Source organism: Chrysoperla carnea, chromosome 1, assembly GCF_905475395.1.
Source record: "Chrysoperla carnea chromosome 1, inChrCarn1.1, whole genome shotgun sequence".
NCBI classification, from domain to species: domain Eukaryota; kingdom Metazoa; phylum Arthropoda; class Insecta; order Neuroptera; family Chrysopidae; genus Chrysoperla; species Chrysoperla carnea.
In genome coordinates, this window is record NC_058337.1 from 90244565 (window position 1) to 90270477 (window position 25913).

Sequence of the window (25913 nt, forward strand, 5' to 3'; positions counted from 1 at the left end):
TTATGGATTCAAATTCGTTCTGCGTGTATCAAGCTTTACAGTGATTGGACGATGGTTATTGAAGAAACTATTGTAAATTAATAGTTGGTCATTACTAGTTTATAATCGAACAAAAATAAGCGCGCTAGATTGTAAAGCTGTCACAATCTATCGGCACTCTACAATCTGACTAGATTTATTATAAACTAACGATTCTTACAAAAACCCAGTGACATATATAACTCGGGTATCAATAAAACAAAACAATCAAGAAAAGTATTGCCTCTTTTTAGATAATATATTTTATACAAAACTGACAAACATTCGCCAATTGACACATTAAAATTCGACCACTATTGTTCAGGGCTGTGAATCGATTCCCGATATAGGAACATACTCGAAGGATGAATTTTTAACACATCACGTGACTTTCTAGTGTTAAGCAGTTACACAGGTAAGGTATCGCAATAATATATATCTTTTTCGGAGAATCACTCTCGTAGAGCTGCTAAACCTAATTTAACTGGTTATTTGGCAACCCCTGCCACATTAATTTGGCAACGCACTTCATGGTTATTCTGAAATAAGATGTGGCAATAAGATACATTAATTAAACATTATTTATAAATTCATAATATGTTTAATTAATTTGAAATAAGTTTGTAATATTTTAAAAATTTGTATAAATCCATTGCCAACCAACTTGTAGTATTTACTCGGTTATAATTTCTATAAACAGGTGAAAATAAACAATTAACTCAAAGTCATTTTATACTCACTGAGCACTTTTTAAGAATTTTAGCTTGATATCTCTTTTCGTTTTAGAGTTATCGTAGCGATGGACAGATGAAAACGAAAATTTACTAATTACGTGATTTTATGAACATGTATAACAAAATTTTGTTGTGTCATCAATGTTTCTAAGCGTCACAAACTTGGGACTAAACTTAATATACTCTGATATATTTCATAGGTATTCAAACTTTTGGTACTTCAAATGATCCGAAAATTTGTTTAGCTTGGATTTTTGGAAGCTAATATTAAAGAGGTTGCTTTTCGATATGATAGTGTATTTTTCTTTTTCCAAGTCCATTAAAATTTCTAATTTCCATGTCATAGAATCCCAAAAATAGAATTTTTGAACCATGAAATATACTCTTGGCTGACATTTGAGACAGACAAAAAAAACGACGACAAAATGTGGTAAATTGTTGGTACTTTGTCGAATGGGTGTTAAATCGACCTTTGACGTTGTTTTTGGAAAATGATTGCGATAACTTCCTAACGAGTAACGACATTCAGTTTGCAGGGTTATTAATTGTTTAACAAAGGTTTTTAATTCGTTTCGAAAGTAAATTAAATCCTAGTAAAATCACAAGAATAACTTTATCCTTTAGAATCGTGATGAAGTATGAAATTATAAAAACTGTTACATATTTTCAACCTTCGCCTTCTTTTTTTTCATTGTAAGAAAAATTATTGTTTTATTTAGGACAGATATAATATTGTTTTACATTTTCTCAATTAAAACATTACACTCGACGATCGTACGTCATCCGATATTTGATGTTGGCTAAAAAGCAAACTTTTTGGTTGAGAGTTTGACTGTGAGGGTCAGTAATGGCTTGTAGCTGATTCACCTAACCATGAATCAGGACTAGGGGGGAAATCAGGATAACCGCCGTGTGGTGGACTACTATCATTACTGTCATCGGAATCAGCCTCATGAGGAAGACCATGAACTAATCCACTTGGTGGTGCTTGTCCTACAAAATAAAAATTTTAAGTTATTACTTTAGTTGAAAAATTGTAATGAGCCTATCAACGAAATTAGAAATGGCTAAATACCTAGTCTTTAAATTAGACAAAAAATTTTAACGTATATATCTAAAAGAGCCATGTGTCCATAACGAAGGAAAAATTCTATGATCATTATTTATTGAGCAGGAATTGAACCAATGACCTTCTGTCTATCTATTTTAATATTTACCTAAACTATTATAAATTGCTAACTGATCTGGATACGGAAATGGATGATGAGAATGCGGCGGTGATGCATGTCCAGGAAGGTATGCGGGTGACGCTGATCCATGTAAAAATCCAGCACCTCTACTACTACCGTGCTGCGATGATCCATCTGGATCCATACCCATGTTTACAACGGTTCCATAGCTATCATCACTATTTAAATCTGAAAAAATATGTACAGCCATTTAGAAAGGTTATTGACACAGAAATGGACAGACAAATATACAGATTGATTATTTTAAAAGTTTCCACCATTATATTTTGCAAGTTGAACGGAAAATCAAAGAAACTGAAAGCATGTATAGGGCATTGTTTTTATGATCAGGCAGTAATAGATTTTGTTTTGCTAAATTGAACTATATACTTTTGTGGCATACTCTAAAATTGACCCCTATTCAAGCCTGTATAAAAAATTATATGTTCTATTTTTAATTCCCCTAAAAATTAGCGCGTTTCTTGATTTTCCATCCGCTTATCTCTTTTAGTAATTACCATGATGACTAAAACTAGAATCTAAATCCACTTTCAAATCATCTTTATCCAGTAGTTTATCGGAACGGGGAGACGAACCTCCTTTCATTGATCGAAAATATTGACTCCATCTTGTTCGTCCAGCATCCTTTTTAAGTCGCTTTTCCTTTGCTCTCCTGAAAATAAAATAATAGAAAAAGGATAAAAAAAAGAAAAATTGAATTATAACTGCCTATATTCTTTAAAATTTCAAAATTATTTAATTAAATATTTATTCGAATTCTTTAAAATCTCTTACTTATTTCTTTCGATTTCCAATTAATATTTAAGAAATAATAGGCAATTGTTAAATAGATCCTAATTCCTAAATTTTTTACTTCTAATTTCTAAATTGCTCCATGCTCAACTTACTATGGTTTATCTACTATAATAAGCAAAGAGATGGGCAGTTATCATATGGTGATTCTATTTTGGGTCCAATTATCATTTAGTTTTTTTATTTTGTAAATATTTTCGAGCAAAGTCCCGCCGACTAATTCATGAAAATAGTTTTTAGTTTTTAATGTAGTATTTTTTGTGTGGTTCTGGATGTAAATGTGGATCTAGGTGGGGGATTCAAGGATTTCAATTTTTTAAACAATTTCGAGAATTGCACAAATTGCAGAATTTTGTGCAGTTCTACACAGATATTATAAAAGTGAAATACAATTATTATTAATAGAAAAAAAATTCTAAAAGCGAGAGAAAACTACTATAAATAAAAAAGGTTTTCCATCACATTTTCTAGTAGAAGAAAAGGAAAGTGTTATTACGGTGTTATTATGTCTAATAACTTTTTCTACTAACTCACACTGAGAGCAAAAGCTAGTTCTCTACACAATTACAGTTACAGTGTTCTAGAAAGGGATTTTTAGAACTGCACAAAAATAATTTAGAACTGCTCAAATTGGAAGTAGAACGGCATAAAAAAATAATTCAATAAAAATTTCTGAGATTTTTTTACCCATAACACTGCTTTCTTGCCATTGTTAGATTTGAGTGCAAAAGTAAATTTTCACAAAATTTTTTATTTGAGAAATTGGGAGTGCTCTCTTTGACCACCTCCTTAGATCCGCGCTTGGATGTGGAATTTTCATTCAAACTGTATATATTATCAAAAAAATTTACCGTACCGGCCTAGCTGGCGACATAACCCGAAAATTTATACTGGCAATCATTGGGTAGAAATAAGTATCTAATTATAATTGTTTAATTTTGAGTGTAAAAATTTACCTTCTGAGAGCGATAAATCTTCGGGTTTGTCTGCTTTCTTAGCCATTAATCTTCTATGTTTAGCCAACCTAATAATTAATATACACAAATAAATTTTTAATTTTTTAAAAATTGTTAATTACTATAGTTCTAGGTATACAAGTTAACTAAAGTTTAAAAAGTTTCCAGCTTACTTTTCAAAAAAAGATTGGAACATTCAAAAACGCTAAACTACGGGTTTTCTTATTTTCGGGGAAATGAAAAAATTATGTCCAATTTCTTAACATACTTTTCGTGGCCGATCATGGTTCTTTACGTAAAATAAGAAAAATTCTTATAAAATCAACTTTTGATAGAAAAATTTGTTTTCCTAAGCGTTAATTTTTGGCGCCTGATTCAGATAGTTTCAGGTAAAAATGTTTCCAGAAAAGAAAACTTTAACCAATAAATTCTCAAAATAATAATTAAAATAACAAATAATTGTTTGTACAGAATTTCTAATACTGTTTCTTTTTTTTTTCTTAAAAAGCTGTGAAATCAGGTACCGAAAATTGTGGTCGAAGAAAAAACTTTTCAAACAAAAGTTGATTTTTTTAGGCAAAGAATCTGCTACAAAATAGATAGTTTTATTTAAAAAAACGAAGTTCACAATCGTTTGACGCGGGACATAAAACAAGATAAATTTTTATAAATTTTTTTCATACCCCCGATAATAAGAGAACTCTTGTTTTGATATTCCAATTAGGTGGAAACTTTAAAAAAAATCACCCTATGTAATTATCCAACTAAAATAATGTAACAGATTTTGGATTAAGATGGTCGTTTAGGTTTTGTTTCGGTGTAGTAATGTTAAGAGTTTCAGAAAATTTTTTCGTGTCGATGGGAAATAGGAGATTTTAAAAATTCAAAATTATATCTCTTCCTATATGATATAGGTAGTAAGTTTTTGTATTCAAATTCTGATAATAGAAAGGGAAAGTTTTTATTTTACAAAGTTTGTCTTTATAAAAGAAAGAATGATCAGGTATCCTTAAGGCATAATCCTAACTCTCTTTACACAGACTTAAATCTTTAGACTTGACATGGCCGTGTGAAATTAAGCGGGGTGAAGTTACATTCATATAGATAAATTAAACATCTTCACGTCTTACATCTACACGGAGACTCAAAAATAATTTATACAATAATCCTCACGCACGCGCAACGGGGAATCTTTTTCAACTGTTCAAACATGATTTTACAAAGTTCGAGAAAGTTATGGCGATCATTTGTTTATAAAGCGAGAATTATCCAACAAAGCCGACGGTTTATAATAAGATTCTGCAGGATATTGCGGTTTTCCCAATTTAATCATTCAGATTCAGATGTAAAAGGTAAGGCATTGTTTTGGTCGAAAAATGATTATCAATTAAAAACAGGCATGGTTTTTGGAATTAACAGTGAATATTTAATATTTTTTCGAAAATTTTATCTTTGATATCAAGTAAATTAATATTACATGTGTTACATAATTATACATTCCAAGGTTGACCCCTTTGTATTGACTCATGAATGATTTACAATAAATTTAGTTTACTTTCTAACAACTTATGTGAAAAAATATTGCAAATTTTTTACTAAATTATTAATATTGGATTACTGTTCCATCAAACTTGCAAACATTATGCATTATCAAAAATCGAGCCCGTAGACCAAATTTGTAATAAAAAACTGTCTAATACTCGGCTGCAGGGGTAGCGCGGGCGTTTTTAATAAATTTTAAGGATGGTATGAAATATCATCGTGGTACTAATCTCGTCAATATATCTACTAATGACTTATTCGAGGAAATAAAAACCGGGCCAACATGGGTTCAAACCTGATTGGAGATTGTTGACTGGCCGATTTTGTATTAGCATCGAATAACAACATCGTTCCAATCTTTAGTGTCCCATTAAAATTTATTTTCGGGATTTTACCTTTGTATATCCGTTTAATATACAGGTTCAGTTTGATATTAGAACATTTTATATACAGGTTGGCCAAAACTGTGGTGTGGGCCAAAGTATTTGGTTGCTGTAAATACAACGACTTTGCTCACACTAGGTATTCTCTCTATTATAAAAGAAAAAAATATGCTGGCAAACTCAACTTTGATATAACAGCCTTGGTTAAGTTCTAGGCGAGGGTTGACAAATCAAAGAGGGTTGTTCAATCTCGATTTATTGAACTTGGTCAAGACTTGGGAAAGAGATGGCCCAATCTCAACTCGTCTAGCTTGGTAATTCGTACATAGGATCTCTGGGGCCACCCAGCCCTAGCTGTAACTGCGTATGTGGTTACATTATGACGAGTCTGAAATATTATATTATTAAGGCGGCATTTACTAAAAATTATTTTTTTTTGTATATCAGACCAGAATAATAGCCTCAATTCTTGTAAAACTTGATTTCTATAGATCAGTTAAGGTTCATTTTTCTTAGGTGAAATAACATGGTATCAGAAGAAACACGATTTGCGGTTTTATTTTTAAACATGATTAAATTACTTCTAACATTATTCATTTCACTTTCAGGGTTAACTGTGAACCTTGAGCACAATAATTTTTTTTGAATCTACATGACTGAAATGGTTAGCACGTAAAACGTTCCAAAAGTCTTGTTTTTTTTAGCTATTTTTTTTAAATATTTATTTCATTGAAAACAAAATGTTCTATTTCAAATACTAAATCTGGATAAAACACGGATGCCATAATCTAATAACATCATAGCTATTTGGATTCGAAATCCATTTGATAAAACTAATATTAAAAATTATTTTTCTAGCACTTACCTATTCTGAAACCATACTTGTACAACTCTCATATCTAATCCAGTATCTTGACTTAATTGTTCACGTACATGTCTGGCAGGTTTTGGACTATTATTGTAAGCACTTTTTAATGTTTCTAATTGTTTTGCAGTTATTGTTGTTCTAGGCCTTTTGTTTGGTTGGTCTCCATCCAAGCAACCACCATCTATGAATAAAATATAACTGTTAATACTTAGTAGTGCTATATTTGAAGCTTACAAAATTTAGAAAGTTCTAGATGGAGAGTTTTAATGCCTCGTAAAATCAATGTGGCTTCCCAAAAGAATGTTTTATATACCAAAAATAGATGAAAAAATACCAATCAATCAATTTACTACAAAAAAGGTCTCTTGTATATTTTTTCGTATCTGTAATCGTTTCCTAGACAGTCGCGATAAATTATGGCAAAATTTTTTTTTTTTTACAAAATTTCGCACTAATTCTAAATGAGGAACGAAATTTGTCACAGATGTAGATCGAAATGAAATCATTTTTTCAACCATAGAACTACAGAAATCTGTAATTTATGGTAATTTCAAATTTAATTAATTTTTAATAATTTTTTTTTAATAAATTTATAAATATGTATATAAATAACACATAAATAGCTCATGTGTTATTCTGATATAACAGCTATATTGCTGTACAGTTTCATTAAAACCATTCGCTAGTTTTAGCGTGAAAGCGTAACAATCAAACAAACAAACAAACATGCTTACTTTCGCATTTATAATATATATATTATTTACTGACTGGGCACATTTTTTGACGGATATTTATGGTTTTCCGAATTCCTAACTACCCTCCCTAAAAAATTGCGGTTTCAAATTTGTGAGAGGTCAGGATTGTTTTTTTTTTTAATTATTGGTCTAATAAGGAAATACTTGCTATATTCTGGAAGACGACACATAATTTTATTATTCACAATAACTTTATTCTCAATTCGATGGATTCGATCGATTCTATGAAATAACTTTTGCATTATGCAATTCAAAAAAGTCTTTAAAAAAATAAGCTATCTTTCAACCCGGCTTTTTCGAGTCGTTAAAATACGATGAAACTTCAAACTTCTATCATTAGTGGTTTAATCTGGGCGTCGATATATCAGTCGGGGCATTGCCTTTTTCCCCTCCAGATAATTTCCATCCTTCTGAAAGGTTTTTGATTTTCAAAATCGGAGCTGTTATTGAGGACTCCCGAATAAAAACATTCATTGATGTGACTATATTAAGAAAAAAAATTTTTCCAAACAAGACATAATACTGACTTATATCTTTTAGACCTAAAATATATTATTTTTGAAAAGACAGTCTCAAAATTAAATCAATATAATTACAAACTTACTTTCATCTCCTTTTGCCTTCGCCGCTTCATAATCAGGTTTACAAACTAATTTTCTATCTTCCATTAAGTAAAATTCATCACCAGTATTTAATTGTCGAGCGCACATAACACACGCAAAACATTGTAAATGATAAACATTATCTTGAGCACGTCGAACCACTTGTGTTGGCGGTATCCCCTGGGAGCATCCCGCGCACTTGGTGCCGAACCTTCTGTACCCACAGTACCCGGCATGCACACATTATACATACTACATAATCCGTTTCTACTTTAAGCAAAACTTTCTTTCAAAATATGAATTGATATCGTTTATTTATAAATTTAATTTTTTAATATGAAATGAAATTTTTTAATTTAATTAAATTATTCAAGTTGTTTTAATTCATAATTTGAAAAAAGTTCTGCTACTGCTTTAAATATTTTATTAAAAATTAGAGGATTGGAAAATCTTAATGTATTTTTGGGCCGTTATTTTGCAAGCGGGTGAAAGTTGAAAAATTATAATTATTAGGGATGACGAAAAATAAATATTTTCAATTAAAGTTTCAAAATTCTGTAATGTCTACCGGTACGAAGGGAACACGATTGCATATGCACTTACTGTGATCAAATCGTTAAATCCAATCTTGACCGTTTCTTGGAAGATATTTAAGTCTTCTCGCGTTCAATAGAAAGAAAAAGGCCATGGGCTTCTAATCACGTGACTGAAACGGAAAATTTGTACGATCTATATATTCCCTGGTGGAAAAAATATTTGAAAAAAGAATAAGTCTTAATAAGTCTTAGAAAACTCTGAAAAAGTCTTAGAAACTTTAAAAAAGTATTAAGAACTCTGAATAACTCTGAATTAGACTAGTCCGAAAACGTTGAGAAATTCAAAGTTCCTAAGACTTTTTCAGAATTTCTTATTCTTTCTTCAATTATTTTTTCCACCAGGGTTTAACTAGCTTATAATCCAGATAGTAGTTGATTTTCGAGAATAACACTTCTATTAGTCAAATAGCATTTCGAAATGCTAAACCACCAGTAGAAGCTGATGTAAACGGCCGCTGCTGTTCTTAATCGTTTTGATTGTATTTTGATTGACCGGTATTGGCATTGGATCGAAAAGTGTTTTAAACCTAACATGAACAAAATTAATTCGAGTGTGCTTCAATGTTTCTATGATGTCCATAATGTGAACGCTAAATTGGCATGACGATGTTTTAGTCAATTTTGAACGCAAGGGAGGGTTGTGGAAAAAATAAGGTCAATCTGGTGGGACAAAACCGGGTTGTTAAAACACACAGTAAAACATGCTTCATTAAAATATGGGTCTACTTTTGATCAATTAATCTTTTATTTCAAAATTCACTTCAAACTATCTTTAAAATTGCGATTTCTGTTTTGAATAATGTTTATAGCCTAATTTTCTCACTCTCAAATATTTGTGTGTTTATATCTGTTAAGGATATTGATTATTTTGATCTTTGTAAATAATCAGCTCAAAGTTTGGTTTGAAAACGGTTTTATCCTGGTTTCTCTTTAACACTATTCCGAACTTTTAAATGATATAACATACACTTTTTGTGTATATTAGGGATACATGATTTCTGTTATAAGTAAAATTAAAGCATAAAGAAGATTCTATTCTAGAGAAGAGGACCGCGTACAGTGCTCAAGGATTAGAAAACCAATGAAAAAATTGTTATTGGTTTAATTTCTATCTAAAATTTCAGCTTTCACCAGCAACATTTAAAAAAAATTAAAATTCATATTTTATATTTTATATGTCAAAATTTATGTAATTTAATTTTGTTGAGGATTTAATTTAATAAGGGACGAAGGTGAAACTTACTTGAAAAAATCTTCTTTACAAAAGAGTTGCCCGTTTCTAGCAAAACATTTATCCTGAAGTGGTGCTCGACATTCACTGCATTGTAGACATTTTGCATGCCAAGTTCTTTCCAGTACTTTAAGTATAAAACGGTCTAATATTAATTCATGACATCCCCCACATTTTGGTATTGTTGCTGTAACAAAAAATTATCATTTGTTATTTTTTGATAAGTTTTTAAAATATAATAAACATTATGCAATAATATATTTTTAAATGTAATATAATATGCCGATACTGATTAATTTAAAGTGACTTTATATACGTTTCTGTTAAAAATATGCAGTTTAACAAATATTTTAGATAAGTAACAAGATAAGAAAAAGTTTGGAAACAAATAGTTAAATTAAAATCGAAGTACCTTCCTTTTATTTGAAAAAATGCTTTGAAATTAAATAAAATCCAAAATTTTATTATTTATGAAATATGTTACCTATACTATTACGCAGAAAATTTATTTTTTTGAAGACGAATATTGCACTCATTATTTTACTTTACTATGAAATCATCCTTTCCAATTCGTTCAGAACAAAGCTAGCGAAAGAGGTGGTTTTATCAACTTCACACTTATCAAATAAATATATATAAAAAATATCTTTTTTCGGCAATCATTCTCCAAAATGAATACACTTTTTGAAAGGTCCACTAAACTCCTGTTTATTTTCTTGTACTAATGCACTAGTAACACAGAAAACTGAGTTAAATTTTTAGGCCTGAATATTGAGAATTAAAAAAGTTATGAAGTTTTCAAATAAAAAGAGTCATTTTTCTCAATTTTTCAACTTTGGTAATTTTTTAAACATATTTAAATTTTATTTAAGGCTAATAAAGCTTTATGGTCTTTTTAAGTAAGTATTATAGAAGTCTTAAAAAATTTTATGTGGTAAATCTATTCCATAGTTTCTTTTATATAACGATTTTTCTGGTCCGAATCCAAAGGACCCGGGTGTGGTAAGTGTTTACTCCAGGGAGGTGTGGTAAGCAAAGGTTAAATAATAAGTAATTAACTAGAAAACGTGACGGAATATTATTTAAATAAGAAAAGAATATTAAAAGTTTGCCTTAATTGAAAATTTTGAGTTTTATCTATTCACAATAACTATGGAAAATAATAGGAAACAGCTAGTCGCTGGCTTACAACAAGCATTTCACCGATTTATTTACGAATGATCTTATGATCTATGCAATATTAAATACATTAACGTAATGTAACTTGCCAATATAGAATAATTTAAACTACTGCTATTGACGCACCCTTTTTGTGTGAATTTTAAAAATGTGAATAAAGGAACTGGAAAGGTTAGAGTTTTGGGAAAGTACAAAATTAATTCTAAATTTTTGCATAAACTTCATTGCTAGACGGTAGAGTAGCACCTTGATAAGTTAAAAACCAAGAGAAATGTTAATTTGAGTTATCGAGCTCTTAACTCACTAAGGATTTAATTTAAGTTTTTAATGGTTCATATTTTTGCTTAGTGAGGTATAAATTATAAATTATTATATTACAAGTTATTATACAGATGTGGGCTAGGTTAATTTATGGATAAATATAAAGAAGCTTTAAGTTATTGAGGTTGTCAAAACATTACTTGAAATACTTGAAATTACTGACTAAAAAGATTTGACTAAAAGTACTAAAATTCAGGTCCGTAACCAGGGCGTTACAAAGGAGGTACCCGTCACCGGCGCAACGGAAATAGAGGCGCAAAACAAAACGTTTTATGTTTTATAGGTTAAATGTTTTATACGTAGAGCAAAAAGTTAGTAAAGAATCATGAAAAAGGCGCTCATTACTTCACAATATTATAAATATCATAATTTGGTGATAAAATTTGTTGAATTCTGAATACGTCATAGAGTTAAAAAAATCGATTTTTTTGGTAACGCAGGCAAATTTTATCCGATCTTATTCGAATTTTTTTTGAAACCCACTAATTTTGGGTCATTCTTTTCAGCTGCGATGCCAGTTTTTCGCTAACTATCACTTATGTGTCTAATTCCGGAACCAGGACTCCATATTTTTGAAACCTATTAGAGCTAGGCTCATTTTGACCACTAATTTGAAAAGTTTGGCCCAAATTTAGTAGGATTACAAACTTGGTTTATAAAAATGGAATAAAATTTGGATGTGATAGAGCAAAATTAAATTTTTTGGATTCTGATGACGTCATAAAGTTAAAATATTCGATTTTCTTGCTAACACAGGCAAATTTTATCCCATCTTATTGGAATTTTTTTTGAAACCCACTAACTTTGGGTCATACTTTTCAGCTGCGATGTCAGTTTTTTTCTAGTTATCACTTATGTGTCTAATTTCGGGACCAGGACTCCATATTCTTGAAACCTATTAGAGCTAGGTTAATTTTTACCACAAATTTGAAAAGTATGGCCCAAATTAGTATAGGATTACATACTTGGTTTATCAAAATTTCCAAAATGGTACTTTTTGCTACATTTTAATGAACAACGAATATATTAATAATAACTACATATATATTGATATAATAATACATTTGTATATAAAATAATTTTTTTTGGGAAAAATAGAACCGGCTCCAATCAATAATTTTTTTGTGAGTAATTAGGCTTTGAAATCGACGCTGATAATATATGTAGCTAAAAATCGATTCATTGCCGTCGACTTTAAAGCATGAATGTTCACAAGGAAATTATTAATTGGCATCGGTACTTTAAAATTATTTAAAAAAATGTCAGAAGCGACGGGGAATATAGGAAAGCATATGAATACATATATTTATTACTTTTAGTGTGTATTACGTTTGCCATTTCCCAAAAAATCACTTAAATACAAAGTCTAAAAGCTTGTCATACTTTAAATTTAATGCATTTGAATAAAAGCTTTATTAAAATTTTTTGATTTTTAGAACTACTTTAATCATTTTTCGCAGAATTATATATGGTGAGTTAAAATTTTGTCTTTTGTTTAATATTGATAAAAAGGATAATTCTTTTTCTCCAATAAAAACAACGATGGGATTTAAGATCTTGCCATTTTTTACAAAATAGTTGAAGAATATCGAAAAAATGAAATGTTGATTTAATGTTTTTTGCCGTTTTGTTTTAATAAAACCAAAAATGCCAGGATCTGGGAGAGTAATCTTCTTCAGTTTTCAAACGATTTTAGACCAATTTCTGTGTAATAATAATCGATTAATTGGAGTATGAGGCGCAACGTGCAAACGATGTGACTACAGTGTTCTAGTGGAAGTCATTTGACAAATGACAGAAGATTTATGGTCAGTATGTTTTTATTTAACCGAAAATAGACCTCTGCCAGAATTGCGCCACAATAAGCCAATATTATATATAATACTACGAATAACATTATTTTGATATGTTTAATTTCGATTTAAACTTTATAATTTGATCACCAATTGATTTATAATCAATTACACACTTTTTCTACAATTAATTTTGATTTAAAGAACACTATTTAATGAAAAGTCATGAGTTGTAGAAAATTTTTAGTTTGAGTGATAATTATCGTATCCGAGATAGTTCGGCCGTTCATCATTGACAGTTGGTTCAATTTTTGGTTTATAATTCGGGTTGGGTTACTTGGTTTGTAATTAATGATAAAATTCATATACCGATCATCTTGTATAACAACAGTTCAAATTTTAAAATTAATATAAAGTCGAAATTTATATTCTATAAATTGGTTCTTGGTTTTCGTTTATCAATATTTTAGAAAACAATTGACTAGTGACTTGATTGTTGAAATAATCCATATTCAATATTTAGTATCAGTGCTTACATTATTATTGATATAGAACGACATTTGGTTTTCGACAATTTTGAAAATCAAGTATTTTCTACGAAAAATATTATGTTTTTTTGGAATCTATATGCATTGAATTATGCTTATGGTTTAAAAAATGAGCCCAACGGATCAGCTTGACATATTTTTTGAGTTATCATGCTTACAGAAAAAAGCTTGGGACTAAATTTAATACTAATTCTGATATATTTCATATTAACAGGATATTAAATTATAATTACTTTCATATTTACTATTTTTATAGAAGTATTACGAATCAAGAACAAAACAATTAATTAAATAAAATATTAAAATAATATATAAAATGATATAAAAAAATTTGATATAACCAAGAAGATATCTCTATACTAAACTTATGTGTAAGTATACCCAAAGAAATCCTTGTAAACTGTTTAGAACGTTAAAATAAAAGCATAATTACATATTAAAAATTCGGGTAAATGATCCAATGAAATTGGCGGCACACGTAAATCAGAATTCAGAATATTATTAAACTGCATAGTTATTGTTTCTTTTATTAATTATCACAGATACTTAAACTTTGATAATAATTGAACCATCAAATTAATTTATCACTCATCACTTAAACAACAATCACAAAACAGAAACACTCAGATAATTTATTTGAACACATTCGATTATTTTGTAAACATTAAAATAATAAAAAAACAATAATATGTTTAATTAATTAATTATTAATAGTAATTAATTATATGAATGATCCATGTATCCATCAATCCATTCATGTATGTGTATAAAATTTAATATGTATATGTTTCGAAGTAAAGACTTTTCGATTTAGCTCATAGCACACACAGCTAGGTTTCGAACTACAAATAGTGTTGTAATAATATTCGTACAAAATATTGACAATACTTTAGTAGAATATCTATTATATTTTTTGTGTATATGTATTATAGGCGTGGTACTTATTATGTATATAGGGTGATATTCATAAAGCTGTCAGCATGAATGTTAGAGCCCTTCGACGCACATGATTGGATGGTATAGCGTCGCGATGCAGGACGTCGACTCCTCCTGCATATATTCATATATATATTTATATAGAAGTACATATAGATAGATATATACCCTGCTTTATTCCTCATTCCCTGAATATATTTTCTGGATAAAATCGAATATTTGTATAGTATACTATAATATAGAAAATGTATATTAATTCTGTAGAGAATTCATTTATAGATTTTTTCTATAGATATGTGTAGAACGTCTTTGAATTATTCTTTAAAATTATATATTTCTTAGCTATGAATGATTTACTAAAATATTAATGAATATAATACGTTAATAACGAATAACGATACATTAGTCTTCTATTTTGTAAAATTTTTATATGCATATATTAAAAGTCTTTGTCTGCGTGCACGGGCGTGAAAGTTTCCGTTTATAAAATAATAATGGAAAAGCTGTAAAATTATGGACGTTTTTTGATGAAATTGGTAGCTCATTTTGCCCATAAGTGTTAAATTGTTTACTTTTTTTCATGAAGTTTTGGCAAGTTATTTTTTGCACGTAAATTCCAAAGTGTGGGATTCGGACTAATATATTTGACTAAATCCAGTGGTTTCGTGTCCAAACACGAATCGAATTCTTCAAATTGATCTGATTAAAAGCTCTCGTGAAAAAATTTTGTGGCGGTGAGAGCTTTTGATCAGAACGATCTGAAGAACATTTTGGGGATAGTTTGAAAAAGTTTCAAAGTCATTTTCCTAGTCATATAGGTATTATAACTATAATCTATGTGTTGCTTTGATTGCACGTAGCTCGAAAATTACTCGTTAAAAAAATTTTGTGGCCGTCAGAGGTTTGAAAAAGTTTCACAGAAGGCCATTTTCCTATGTAATCGTGCGGGATCCTTTTTAATTCGAAGAACTCAACGTCAAAATTATGCAAAAATTACTAAATCTAGCTCGTGAAATAGGAATATCAATCCAAGTAAGTTGAAGAATGAGGTACCGAAAAAATATGTGGTGCCTGATAAATAATAACCAATGTGTAACAAACAAAACAAAATTGCAGCATAGAAAGAAATGCAAATCCAAAATCAATACGGGTACTTAATAGTGATGAAACTTATAGTGATGTTTTTTGGCTGAACGAAGTAAATAATTTTCAGGATCAATGCAGTTATTTTTTCAAATATTTGATTAACATCGAATACGAAGTTTCCACGAGGCGTTATGTAAAGTAAATTTAAAAAATATCAATAAAACGTTTAAAGTTATTTGATAATAATCATAGCACAATCGTATCGCGATTTAGTTCATTCAAAAACTTTATAGTTTTTGAATCTAAGGCCGAAAAATTTGTCATCATTCTCAATCATTCTCTAATGCTTTGTGCCGTAGGTTAAAATGATAATTTGTAAGTTATAAGCAATAATCTATAAATTTTTGTGAGCTTTGAAAGTGCACACCAAGCGAGTCCAAAATGTATTCTAGTATGAGCTTTTTAATCCGAATTACGCACTGCCAATGTAAAATTGACATTTTCAATTTGAAATTTTATTTAACTTTTGAATAAAGTTTTGTTATTTATTTATTTTTTTTCAAACGATCATCACAGATGCAGACAAACAGCATTTTCTGAAAGTGATCTGAGTAAAATTTACTCGAAGGCACATGTGTATAAGATGTATAGTGTATAGTGTTGTGGATTTTTACTTCCGTTTTTTGAGGATCAGTATCGTCGGTATAAAAGAAAAAGCTGCATAATTAAAAAATCCTTCGTTTTCAAGATTTAAAAATATTGTTGGTCATTTTGAGGTTTTAAAACGAGTATTTATTTTTGGTTTTCCACTAAACCGACAGTTGAATTTATGTTGTCTTTGTGTTTTCTAGAAGTTGTTGTTTCCATCAAGCGGACTACATAAACAAAAAACAAAACTCCAACTGTCGCAAAACACGCCTGTCTTCAAAAAGTTTGTAAAAAGCTACAATTCTGTTTTATTCGATACGAGTTCGTGTTTGTTTTTCTTTATCCGTTTAATGGAAAACCGGCATGAAATTGAAAAATTAGACTTTTGAGTTGAGTCTTTTCTTGTGCATCGAAGATAAGTTTATATAATAAAATCTCCCAAGGTCGAATCTCAGCGAGAAAACAAATGAAATGAATTATCGATTTTTTGTTTGAATTATCGAGAGCTAAAATAATTAATTTTAAGGTATAGATAGATCTCAACTAATCGTTCACGGGACGCTGTCAGAAAGACTATGTATCATATGTATCATACTATACACATCAAGAGGCATTAGAGTAATACAAATAGTAGTCAAATAAACATTCGTCATATAATCAAAGTTTTATTTTGATCAAAGGCAAGAAAAATTCACCTTCCTATAAAGAAGTGTTGGTTGAACTTGCGAGAACTTGTGGTTTTCCTCTAAACGCTTAAACAAATAAAAATTCTTGAAAAATTAAAAATGCAATAAGTTCAAAGATCGCAGGATGGTTTTTGTATGATTAAAAAACATGATATGTATGAAAATTAAATTTTTTAATAAAGAAAAAAACAGTCGGCTAAATATTTCATAAATTTAATTTACCTCTTTTATATAGTGTTAAAATCCAAATTATAACAGCAACAAATGGCTGAAAACGGAAAAAAATATTTTTCTAGGCACAGGGTGTTGTAACTTTCTAGAAACATTGGAAAAATGATATTTTTGGCAATATTATCAAATTTTTTGGGTAGAAAAAAAAATTATTACGAAAACCAGTGATGAAACTTGTATGAGCCATAAGCCTGATTCTAAGCAAAAAATATTATACACTGAGTCTTTAGAGTTTAAATTAGTATTTCTAGTCAAGTACTAAAGAATTTATTCGTTATGGTCAAGAGGTTTAAAATAAAACATACACACACGTTTTAGAGTAGTTTCACTGTGTAATAAATGGTGAAATCAAGAAACAATTTTTTTTTTAAATGAGAGCAAAAATCCTTTGAAATATACGAGATATACATGTTATATGTTTGCAAAAGATCATATTCATCATAAATGCATAATATTAAATGAAAATGGAAAATAGAATTACAAAAATATGATAATTTGGTATATTCTTGTATTTCTTTCAATTGCAGTACAGAATATTATTGGATGATTCAGAAATAGTCAAGTATAACACATTTGAAAAAGTATATCATAGTGCAAAGTTTATTTAGTATGGTTTCGAATGTCAAAAGCAGCCCCGATTCTAGGGGGGGAGCCCAACCCAGTTTCAACAAATCCTAAGTTGATTTAAATGAACGTATCACATGTTGTATCCGGGATCAGTAGATAGGTGAAGTTCCTCTTACACGAAAATATTCAAAAAAACTTGAATGCAGGTGATTTTTGCCAAAACCTTGACGTATATAAAGAGCTAGTAACCGAAATTAATGAAATCCAGTGTATTTAAGAATATACTGCACATTACTTACGACATCTGCAAGCTGTGAGCAATGCTTCAGGAAACGGAAAATAATTAAAACCTATTTGCAATCAACGATGAATCAGTAACGTCTACTTGGCTTCGCGACCTTTGCCATTAAATATAGAACTGCCTTTGAGTAATACTTTAATGAGCATATATATACTTTCGCAGAGACGTTTAAAATTGAAAGCACGCCGTGTGAAACTGTAGTAAGGTTAGAGATAGAAAATGTCGAGTTCTTAAAATTAAGAAAAGATCTTGTTTGTAAGTTGTCTTTCATGGTTTTATGTATCTTATGTTTAATTTTATGTCACACAAATTAAAATTATTAGTTAATAAATATTATAAATATTTAAGAGTGGTAATTTATTAAAAGGTTCCTACAAAAAATGTCACCCATTATTATATTTGTGAGTCTTGATTTAATAATTTATCTCAAACACTAGAGAAAGGAGACGCTGGTCAAAAGGGAAGAATTTAATTTTTTACTCAATAAAAACTTAGCTGCGAAAAAACTTTTTCCAGTAAGATTTGCAGTTTTTTAGTTACAATGCATAGAAATTATTTTATACCTTAACAAAAAGAAGATTCGTTGAATATCTTAGGATGGTACAATCTTTTATTGGTAAAAAATCTTTAACAAAACATACAGAGCGAATATTACATTTACAAATTTCATTGCCACACATTATTATTGTTATCAATAATCGGCTTTTGACAGTACTTACTTAATTTTCTTTAAGTTAGCTTTTAATGTATTTACCCTAAGACACTCTGTATTAAAAAATATATATCTAATAGAAACCATCTTTTAATAACATAAAAAAGAAAACTACATCAAAAAAGATGTTGCTTCCTTTGTCTGCAATGCAGAGGGTAAAACATATTCAAAAATCTACACAAGCAAACGAACATAGGTACGTACTGTAGATAGATATACTTCTTATATATGTAAGAGCCACTAGTCTATTATTCAGCTAGGCTACTATCTTTAGAACATCTAGAAATACTTCAGGCTATACGCTAACATTTTTCTTCTCAGAAAGTAAACCAAATTATCTCCGGCTTTCTCTCGTTTATTATTAATCTACGAAGGACTACTAATCCACCTTATGTTTTTCTTTATTTTCCTTGCTTTTCGTTTATTCTTTGATTCAATATTTATTATTTCACAGATTAAAAAATCTTATTTACAAAAATTTGAAAGAGATTTTGTTTTTTGGTATGTTTTTCTTCTTTTTCCTTTATTCTTTGATATAAATTTTCTTTGAGTGGATAAATATTGAATGATGTCTACAGTGAGTTAATAATGTATGGAGTAGCCATTTTTAGAGCATTTTTATTGGGAAAATCATAAATATTTTAAAAAGTAGCAGTGGTCTATGGAATAACTCGGTCATCAAAAGAATGGGCCATGAAAAACTAAGTTCATTCATACATTTGAACAGTTTTGTTGCAAATTACTATGGTTTCTTAATACGCATCTATTAGTTCGCCCGAAACCCATTTAAGTCTGTTATCGTAGTTTAATTTTATCCTTCGGGTGTCGCATGGTAAAATTATTTACCAAATAGTTAAATATGCAATATTAAGATTTAAATTTAGAAGTTAAGTTTGGATATTCAACTTCAAAACTTTTCAAAAAAAACTATGCCGGGTAAGTTCTAAAACTTACTAGAACATTTTTTTACTTCGTTCATTTTTGCCACCAACGGTGCATTTTGGTTGTCTGTTCTAAAGTAATTCTAAGGTAAGTCTATTCTAAAATATATATATATATATATATATATATATATATATATATATATATATATATATATATATATATATATATATAAGAATGGAAGCTGACTGATCGATCAACGTACAGCTGATACCGCTGAGTTGAGAAAAACGTAAAAAAAATTTTGTTTTGGAATTTGATGAAACTTGGTGGATGGGGTAATTTTTATTAGAAAAAGTATACAAATTAGTTTAATTTAATGATTGGATGCAAAGTTTCTGAGATATCGCAATATTTGGATCGATTTTAGTCCGTATCTAAAAAACTATTCGGCCAGTCATCAAATTCACCCGATTTTTGTACTTTTTGGGTCAAAATTACCTTATATACTTAAGAGATATGTATACCTTAAATTGAATTTTTAGTTTTTGGCGATATAAACAATGATTAGTCATTGTAACGATGTTTTTATTTATGTAAATATATATTCTTACGAAGAAAATGAGACCCTGCTGAGCTTTGTACGTTGAGAAAAAAATAGATTTTTCATTCACCTGAAACAAGGTTAATTTTGTCGATAAATATCTCGATAACGATTCAACATTTTTGAAAAAACAAATTACAATTTTTTCCGCTTTAAAAAAAAAAAAAAACAAAACAAAAAACTAAGAAAATAAAAAATAGTTTTTTACTTTTTAATCGTTAAAATCGAGGCTAGGCCAAAAAAGGCTAGGCCAAATGTTGTAAATTTTTTTTTTATTATCTTGAACTTTCCTATCTAAAACTTTTCTCTAAAATCAATAGTTTAATCACAAATCGCTTAAAACCACTGGTCATCCCTTTTTATTCCCGGCGTATCCTCTTCCGGCTAAATTCAGCTGTTTTAATTTTTTTCCCGGACTTATTTTTTCCTACACCAGAAAACGGGTCCGGCCTTGAAACTAATTTTTCCCTTAACAAAAGATAATTCAATTGGTTTATTATTGCTTATGTTGATATTTTGGGCTTACGAGTAGATATTTTGGGCTTGGGTCCTGCATGCAATGAATATTGAGTTTTTGCCGCAATTAAAATTTTCACTAGTGTCTGCAAAGTGAACCAAAACTACATCAGCCTCTTTTGGTAGTTAATTTTATAGAAATTAAAGCACATAAATCAAAATTTATTCAACGAAATGGATGCTGTTTTGTGAGCGGTAATAGGAATTGGTTTACTTTTGTGTTTTAGTCTGTCAACCCCTGTACCAAAAAGTTTTCATTTGCATAATCCTCGTTTTCCCCATAAAAATATAAGCTTGGTTAAGTCGAATATATCGACTGACTGGCTTATAAGCTAATTTTCAATCAAATTTCTATTTTATTGTTTTTAAAAATTTCAATGTTTAGGTATTTTAGTATCTATCAAACCTATTCACAAGAATTTAAGTAATTTTGTAAATATAAATTGCAATCGTGTATGAATCGTTTAATCCCAACGATAAAATTTTCTATCAAATAAATTTATATAAAGTTTTTATTACATTAGGTAATAAAAATCAATTACATAATTCAATAAAAAAATTAGTTTATGAAGTGAAAGATTTTTATAGCGAATTATATAAATAATATTTATTAGTTGTTGTATTTATTACAATATTTTTATGAATACAAATAATTTTTAATACTTCTTTATATAGATATAAATAAATCCATGTATATATAAATTTAGTACATAAGTTTTTAAACAGATGGTCTGCTTTTCTGTTCAATTTACACATTAACTTTCATAATATTCAGAGTGAATTTTAGCAGTGATCATCACATTTTATACTGTAAGCCAACCCTTACAGAAAAACTAATCCACCCTTAGTACACATATTAATGTTATATATCTACACGGCTATACTGATATCATTGATATCGTGCACAAAGTGCAGGCTTTTATTATATTCATTCTAGTAAAATATATTGTGTATGGAGTGTACGAAGTAGTAACACTCTAATGATAGCATTGCGTTCTTATGAAAAAGAGCTTTCGGATAAACTTTCTGAAACTTTTCGGTAAGAAATTTTTTGTGGATATCACTATGTCAGTATCGGTGTGAATAGTGATTTAACCATTAAAGGAATAGTAACTAAAAAGTGTATTGTACTAAAAAGTAGAAAATAATTTTATGTATGGTTGACTCATAGCCGACTATTTGTAAAGGCTAGAGGCACTTAATATCAAGAATGAATCGAAAAATAATTAGGCATGTGCAGTAGATGAGGCGTGAAGATTCATTTTTGATATTTTAAATTGAGCGCCTCAAGCTTATACAAATAGTCGGGTACAATAAAAATCTATCTCTTAAAAAGTATTTTTTATAAATTTATTTAATTTAAGACTAAAAAAAATGTATGTATATAAAATATGGTGGAAGCGATAGGAAAATCAGTGTTTCAGCTCAATCGGGAACCGGGACGTGGGTCAAATTTGACTTGCAAGATTTGATAACAGACAGACAACGGGACAGGTGAAACTAAATAATAGCTTGTAATTAGCAATAGTTATAGTGGACGCGTCAATGGAGTACGGGCGTCAGGTCCTTACTGGTTGGCGATATTAACAATACTCCTGGTAGATAGCCGTATTCAATACTATAGTATTATTTATGCTAACATAGACACTAATAGTATGTGAATGTATCTTTATATCATACCAGCATTGTAGTAAACGCTATGCATTTCTTATCGTCTATGGATTATATTAGAAAAATTTCACGGTCTACCCGGAAAGTGTAAAGTTCTAAAAAAATTTTTTTTTTATTTTAAATGTGGAGACTAAAGTTTGAATTCAGAAAATAATGCACACCTTCGGGAGCAAATATCTGAAGTATGATTACCCTGAGAAGAAAAGTCGCTGAAGAACTACCTCTTAAAAAACCGAGAAGGGGAACTTTTAGGGCTTTGGAATATAAGAATTATGACTAAATTACTTCAATTGTTCTCTCATTACGAGTACAGTTTTCCAAGGAAAAATGGTCTAAGTATTCTAAGATGGTCAAATCAAATATTTTTCATGCATCTTTCAAATATAATTTTAGTTTTTCCTTCTTTTAAAAGTTCCGTTCTTTGTGAATATTTGTAATGAAGAAATGTTATTGCGTTTATAGATTCAAGTGTTGAAATATACAATTTAAAGCTGCCAAAAAAATCATTCAGAGAGTTCCAGAGAGTTTGTATTCAGAGAGATCCAAATCGATCACTCTGAGACAATTTATTGTCAACTTAGTAGGAAAATCAAATAATATTTTAGCCTTATAAATAACGTATATAATGAAGGAATAATGTCTTTCCATACTTCAAAAATTGGAAAAATAACAGAAACAAAATTTATCTAGGAATATACGGAATTTTCTAGGAACATCTAGAGCATTTCCCAATATCCTATTAAACTCTTGACCCTTTTAATGCAGATGTTTATAAAGATAGTCCATAGTTAGGAAAAACATTGATTGTCTACCTGGATATCCTTTACTTATTTCATGAAAAAATGCAGTGAACTTTGAAAGTCATTACACTAATATTTAAAGTATAAAAATGGAGGAATCAAGTTCATTGATGAAAGGGCTTTATGTTATATATATTTGTAAGGTTGATAAGAACACGACTGGACTATTCATCCCTTTATAATATTTATTACAGCAGTTGTTGTGTGAAGTCCCTTTCATTCAGTGTGGAAACAGATGACATTTTGTAGGAATCCGCTAAATAAATACTTATGTTCTGTTAATAGATATATACCATACCATTTATACAATGAATATTATTTATTTACACGATGTTGTAAAATTAGTGAAGAGCGATTTTATTACAAATACAAAATTTGTTTGTCTTTATTAAAAATTTGTTGAAGACTCACATTTATTAAAATATTAGCAATAACCCACCCGCTTCGCTGGAACACGCGAAATATATGTTGCTTTTTATTATGAATTATTATGTATTATTCTGATCTATGATCTGTATTATAGTAAACTTTCATTAAAATCCATTCAGTAGTTTTCGAAAACGTCCAGCAAAGCCGGCGGGTAACTGCTAGGTTTTAAAATCATTAGATCTCCCTAAAATAAAAAGTAATTTAAATCAAAAGCACTAAAAGTTTCTATCAAGTTAAAGAATGCTAATGCAAAATTTGAAGTATTGGACCAGGGAATCGCGTTGTCTCATCCAAACTTTGCTCCCGTTTTTCACCCCCTTAGAGGAAGAATTTCGGAAAGTTTCCTCTTAGGAGGTGAATTAGCAAAATTTCCTTCCTTTTCGAATGCCTACGTCATACAAAGAACATACCGTCCAAGTTTAAGGTCTCTACTATCAGCGGTTTAGGCTGTGCGTTGATTTATCAGTCAGTCAGTCATTCAGGACAAAGCATTTTATACGTATAATAATTAGAGGTTAGGCTTAGATTCAACTGAAGTTGAATATTTGATATGAAAAGAAATTTAACAAACTTCGACAATTTATTTGGCTATTTTTTTCCTGTTATTATTTGGATGATACCTACCTATTTCTTTTCAATGTTTGTTTCTCTTAAAATTACCGGAAATATCTCAGAAACGGCTCAATTAAGGCAAAAATCTTTCTAACAACTTTTCACTTGAGTAAAAAACATTGCGTACACCCAATTTCGCTCACTTTACTAGACTGTGTAATATACCTATACCATGTTTTTTATCATGTTTGTTGTCTTCAAAAAAATAAATTAAAATGTATAGAAATATGATAAGTGTATTAAAATATAACTAAATAAGCATACACAGCAGAATTGTCCTTTTTTAAGACTTGGTTTTATTTCTGGAAGCTATAATATCACAGGTTAAAATCTAATTGAACATTATTATTCTATCTAACATGTTTTTGAGTATTTTAAGTTTAGTAACAAAAAAAACTATGATTTTTTAGTCAAATCAACTTTTGAAATACACAGTAATAATGATGATTCTGTGTGTAATAGTTAGTATTTTAATTTATCCATGAATTTAGTCAATGAGTCAGTGTACCTTCGGTACAATTATGTGCGTATAGGGTGGTTGATGATATTTATACAATAAAACAGTATGACTTTTGTACATATCCAAAACAAGAGTGGAATAAGTAGTGTATTATTTGTATCCTACATAAAGAGTGTCCCTAAACGGCTGGTACAACTAGCTCTAAATAAGCTTTAACTTTCCTTTAATAATAAAACAACTCGAAATTTTGAAATCGTTTTTTATAACTTAACTCCAAAAAAATTGCTACTTTTGCAAAAATTAGGCATTTGTACATTCATAAAACAAAAAAGTTCACATAAAAATTGAGTATATTATCAATCGATACGTGTAGAATGTGTGGTTAAAATGATCTCATAGATGTAAAGGAATGAAAGTGTTTAACTTAGATTCATTAAATTTTGTACTATAAAAAAGGTACTTGGTAACAAACGTTTTTTCTCATTGCTTACTCGAACTTTACAATAAAAACGAAGCGAGTCGTAGAAACGAAATGAGGCAAGACGGTAGGAAACTTTTACAAATCAAGGAAATACAAGAGGTATTATTGTAAATATGATATATCGACTCTATCGAATTTGATGAAAAAAATAAATTCATACACAGATATTATGAGAAGGATATTATTTGGAGAGGATTTTTCTTGAATCATTTGTGGGGGGGGGGCGTATTTTTCAAGGGGTGTTCTGGGAAAAGGATCTTTCGGGGGGCTACATTCGTCTTTGTATATTCACAATTCATAAGAAAAAACTGTCTACATCAGTTATTAGATGTTTAAAACACAATTTTAAATGGTCACCATGTATTTATGTAGGCTTTGATAAAAATTTAATGGATCTGGCTTAAGCGTTTAGCTTCTAAAATTTATACACACTCCATATAATAAATTATATTTGTATATACTATAATGTTACTAAGTCATATATGTAGCATGATACTCGTTTTGATACATTAGTTGATGAGTACAACCAGCTTTGTGACATTTATACGGCTCATTTAAGATTTTAAAAAGGGTCTATTCCATACATTGTAGTGTTGCTTTTTTGTTGCACAATAGAACTTGATACAATAACAAATAAATCAACATTTTTATCAATGAAAACAACCTGTTAATATTTTTATATGGTAGGTAGTTAGTTATTACCCACCAATTAGTAAATAAAAA

The 25913-nt window shown here is 29.3% G+C and overlaps 1 protein-coding gene across 1 annotated transcript in view; it reads right to left on the reverse strand.

Annotated features, from left to right (window-relative positions):
• Positions 1–1546: 1546 nt before the first annotated feature.
• The window catches only part of LOC123292093 (LIM/homeobox protein Lhx3), a 72591-nt gene continuing 48224 nt past the window's right edge, over positions 1547–25913 (reverse strand). Inside the window, exons 2-7 of the mRNA XM_044872626.1 lie at positions 9740–9914; positions 7903–8114; positions 6541–6724; positions 2500–2654; positions 1970–2170; positions 1547–1745 (exon numbers count right to left, since the gene is read on the reverse strand). Coding sequence (XP_044728561.1) covers positions 1594–1745; positions 1970–2170; positions 2500–2654; positions 6541–6724; positions 7903–8114; positions 9740–9914 — 1079 coding nt within the window. The 3' untranslated portion in view covers positions 1547–1593. The remainder of the gene's footprint in view (positions 1746–1969; positions 2171–2499; positions 2655–6540; positions 6725–7902; positions 8115–9739; positions 9915–25913) is intronic.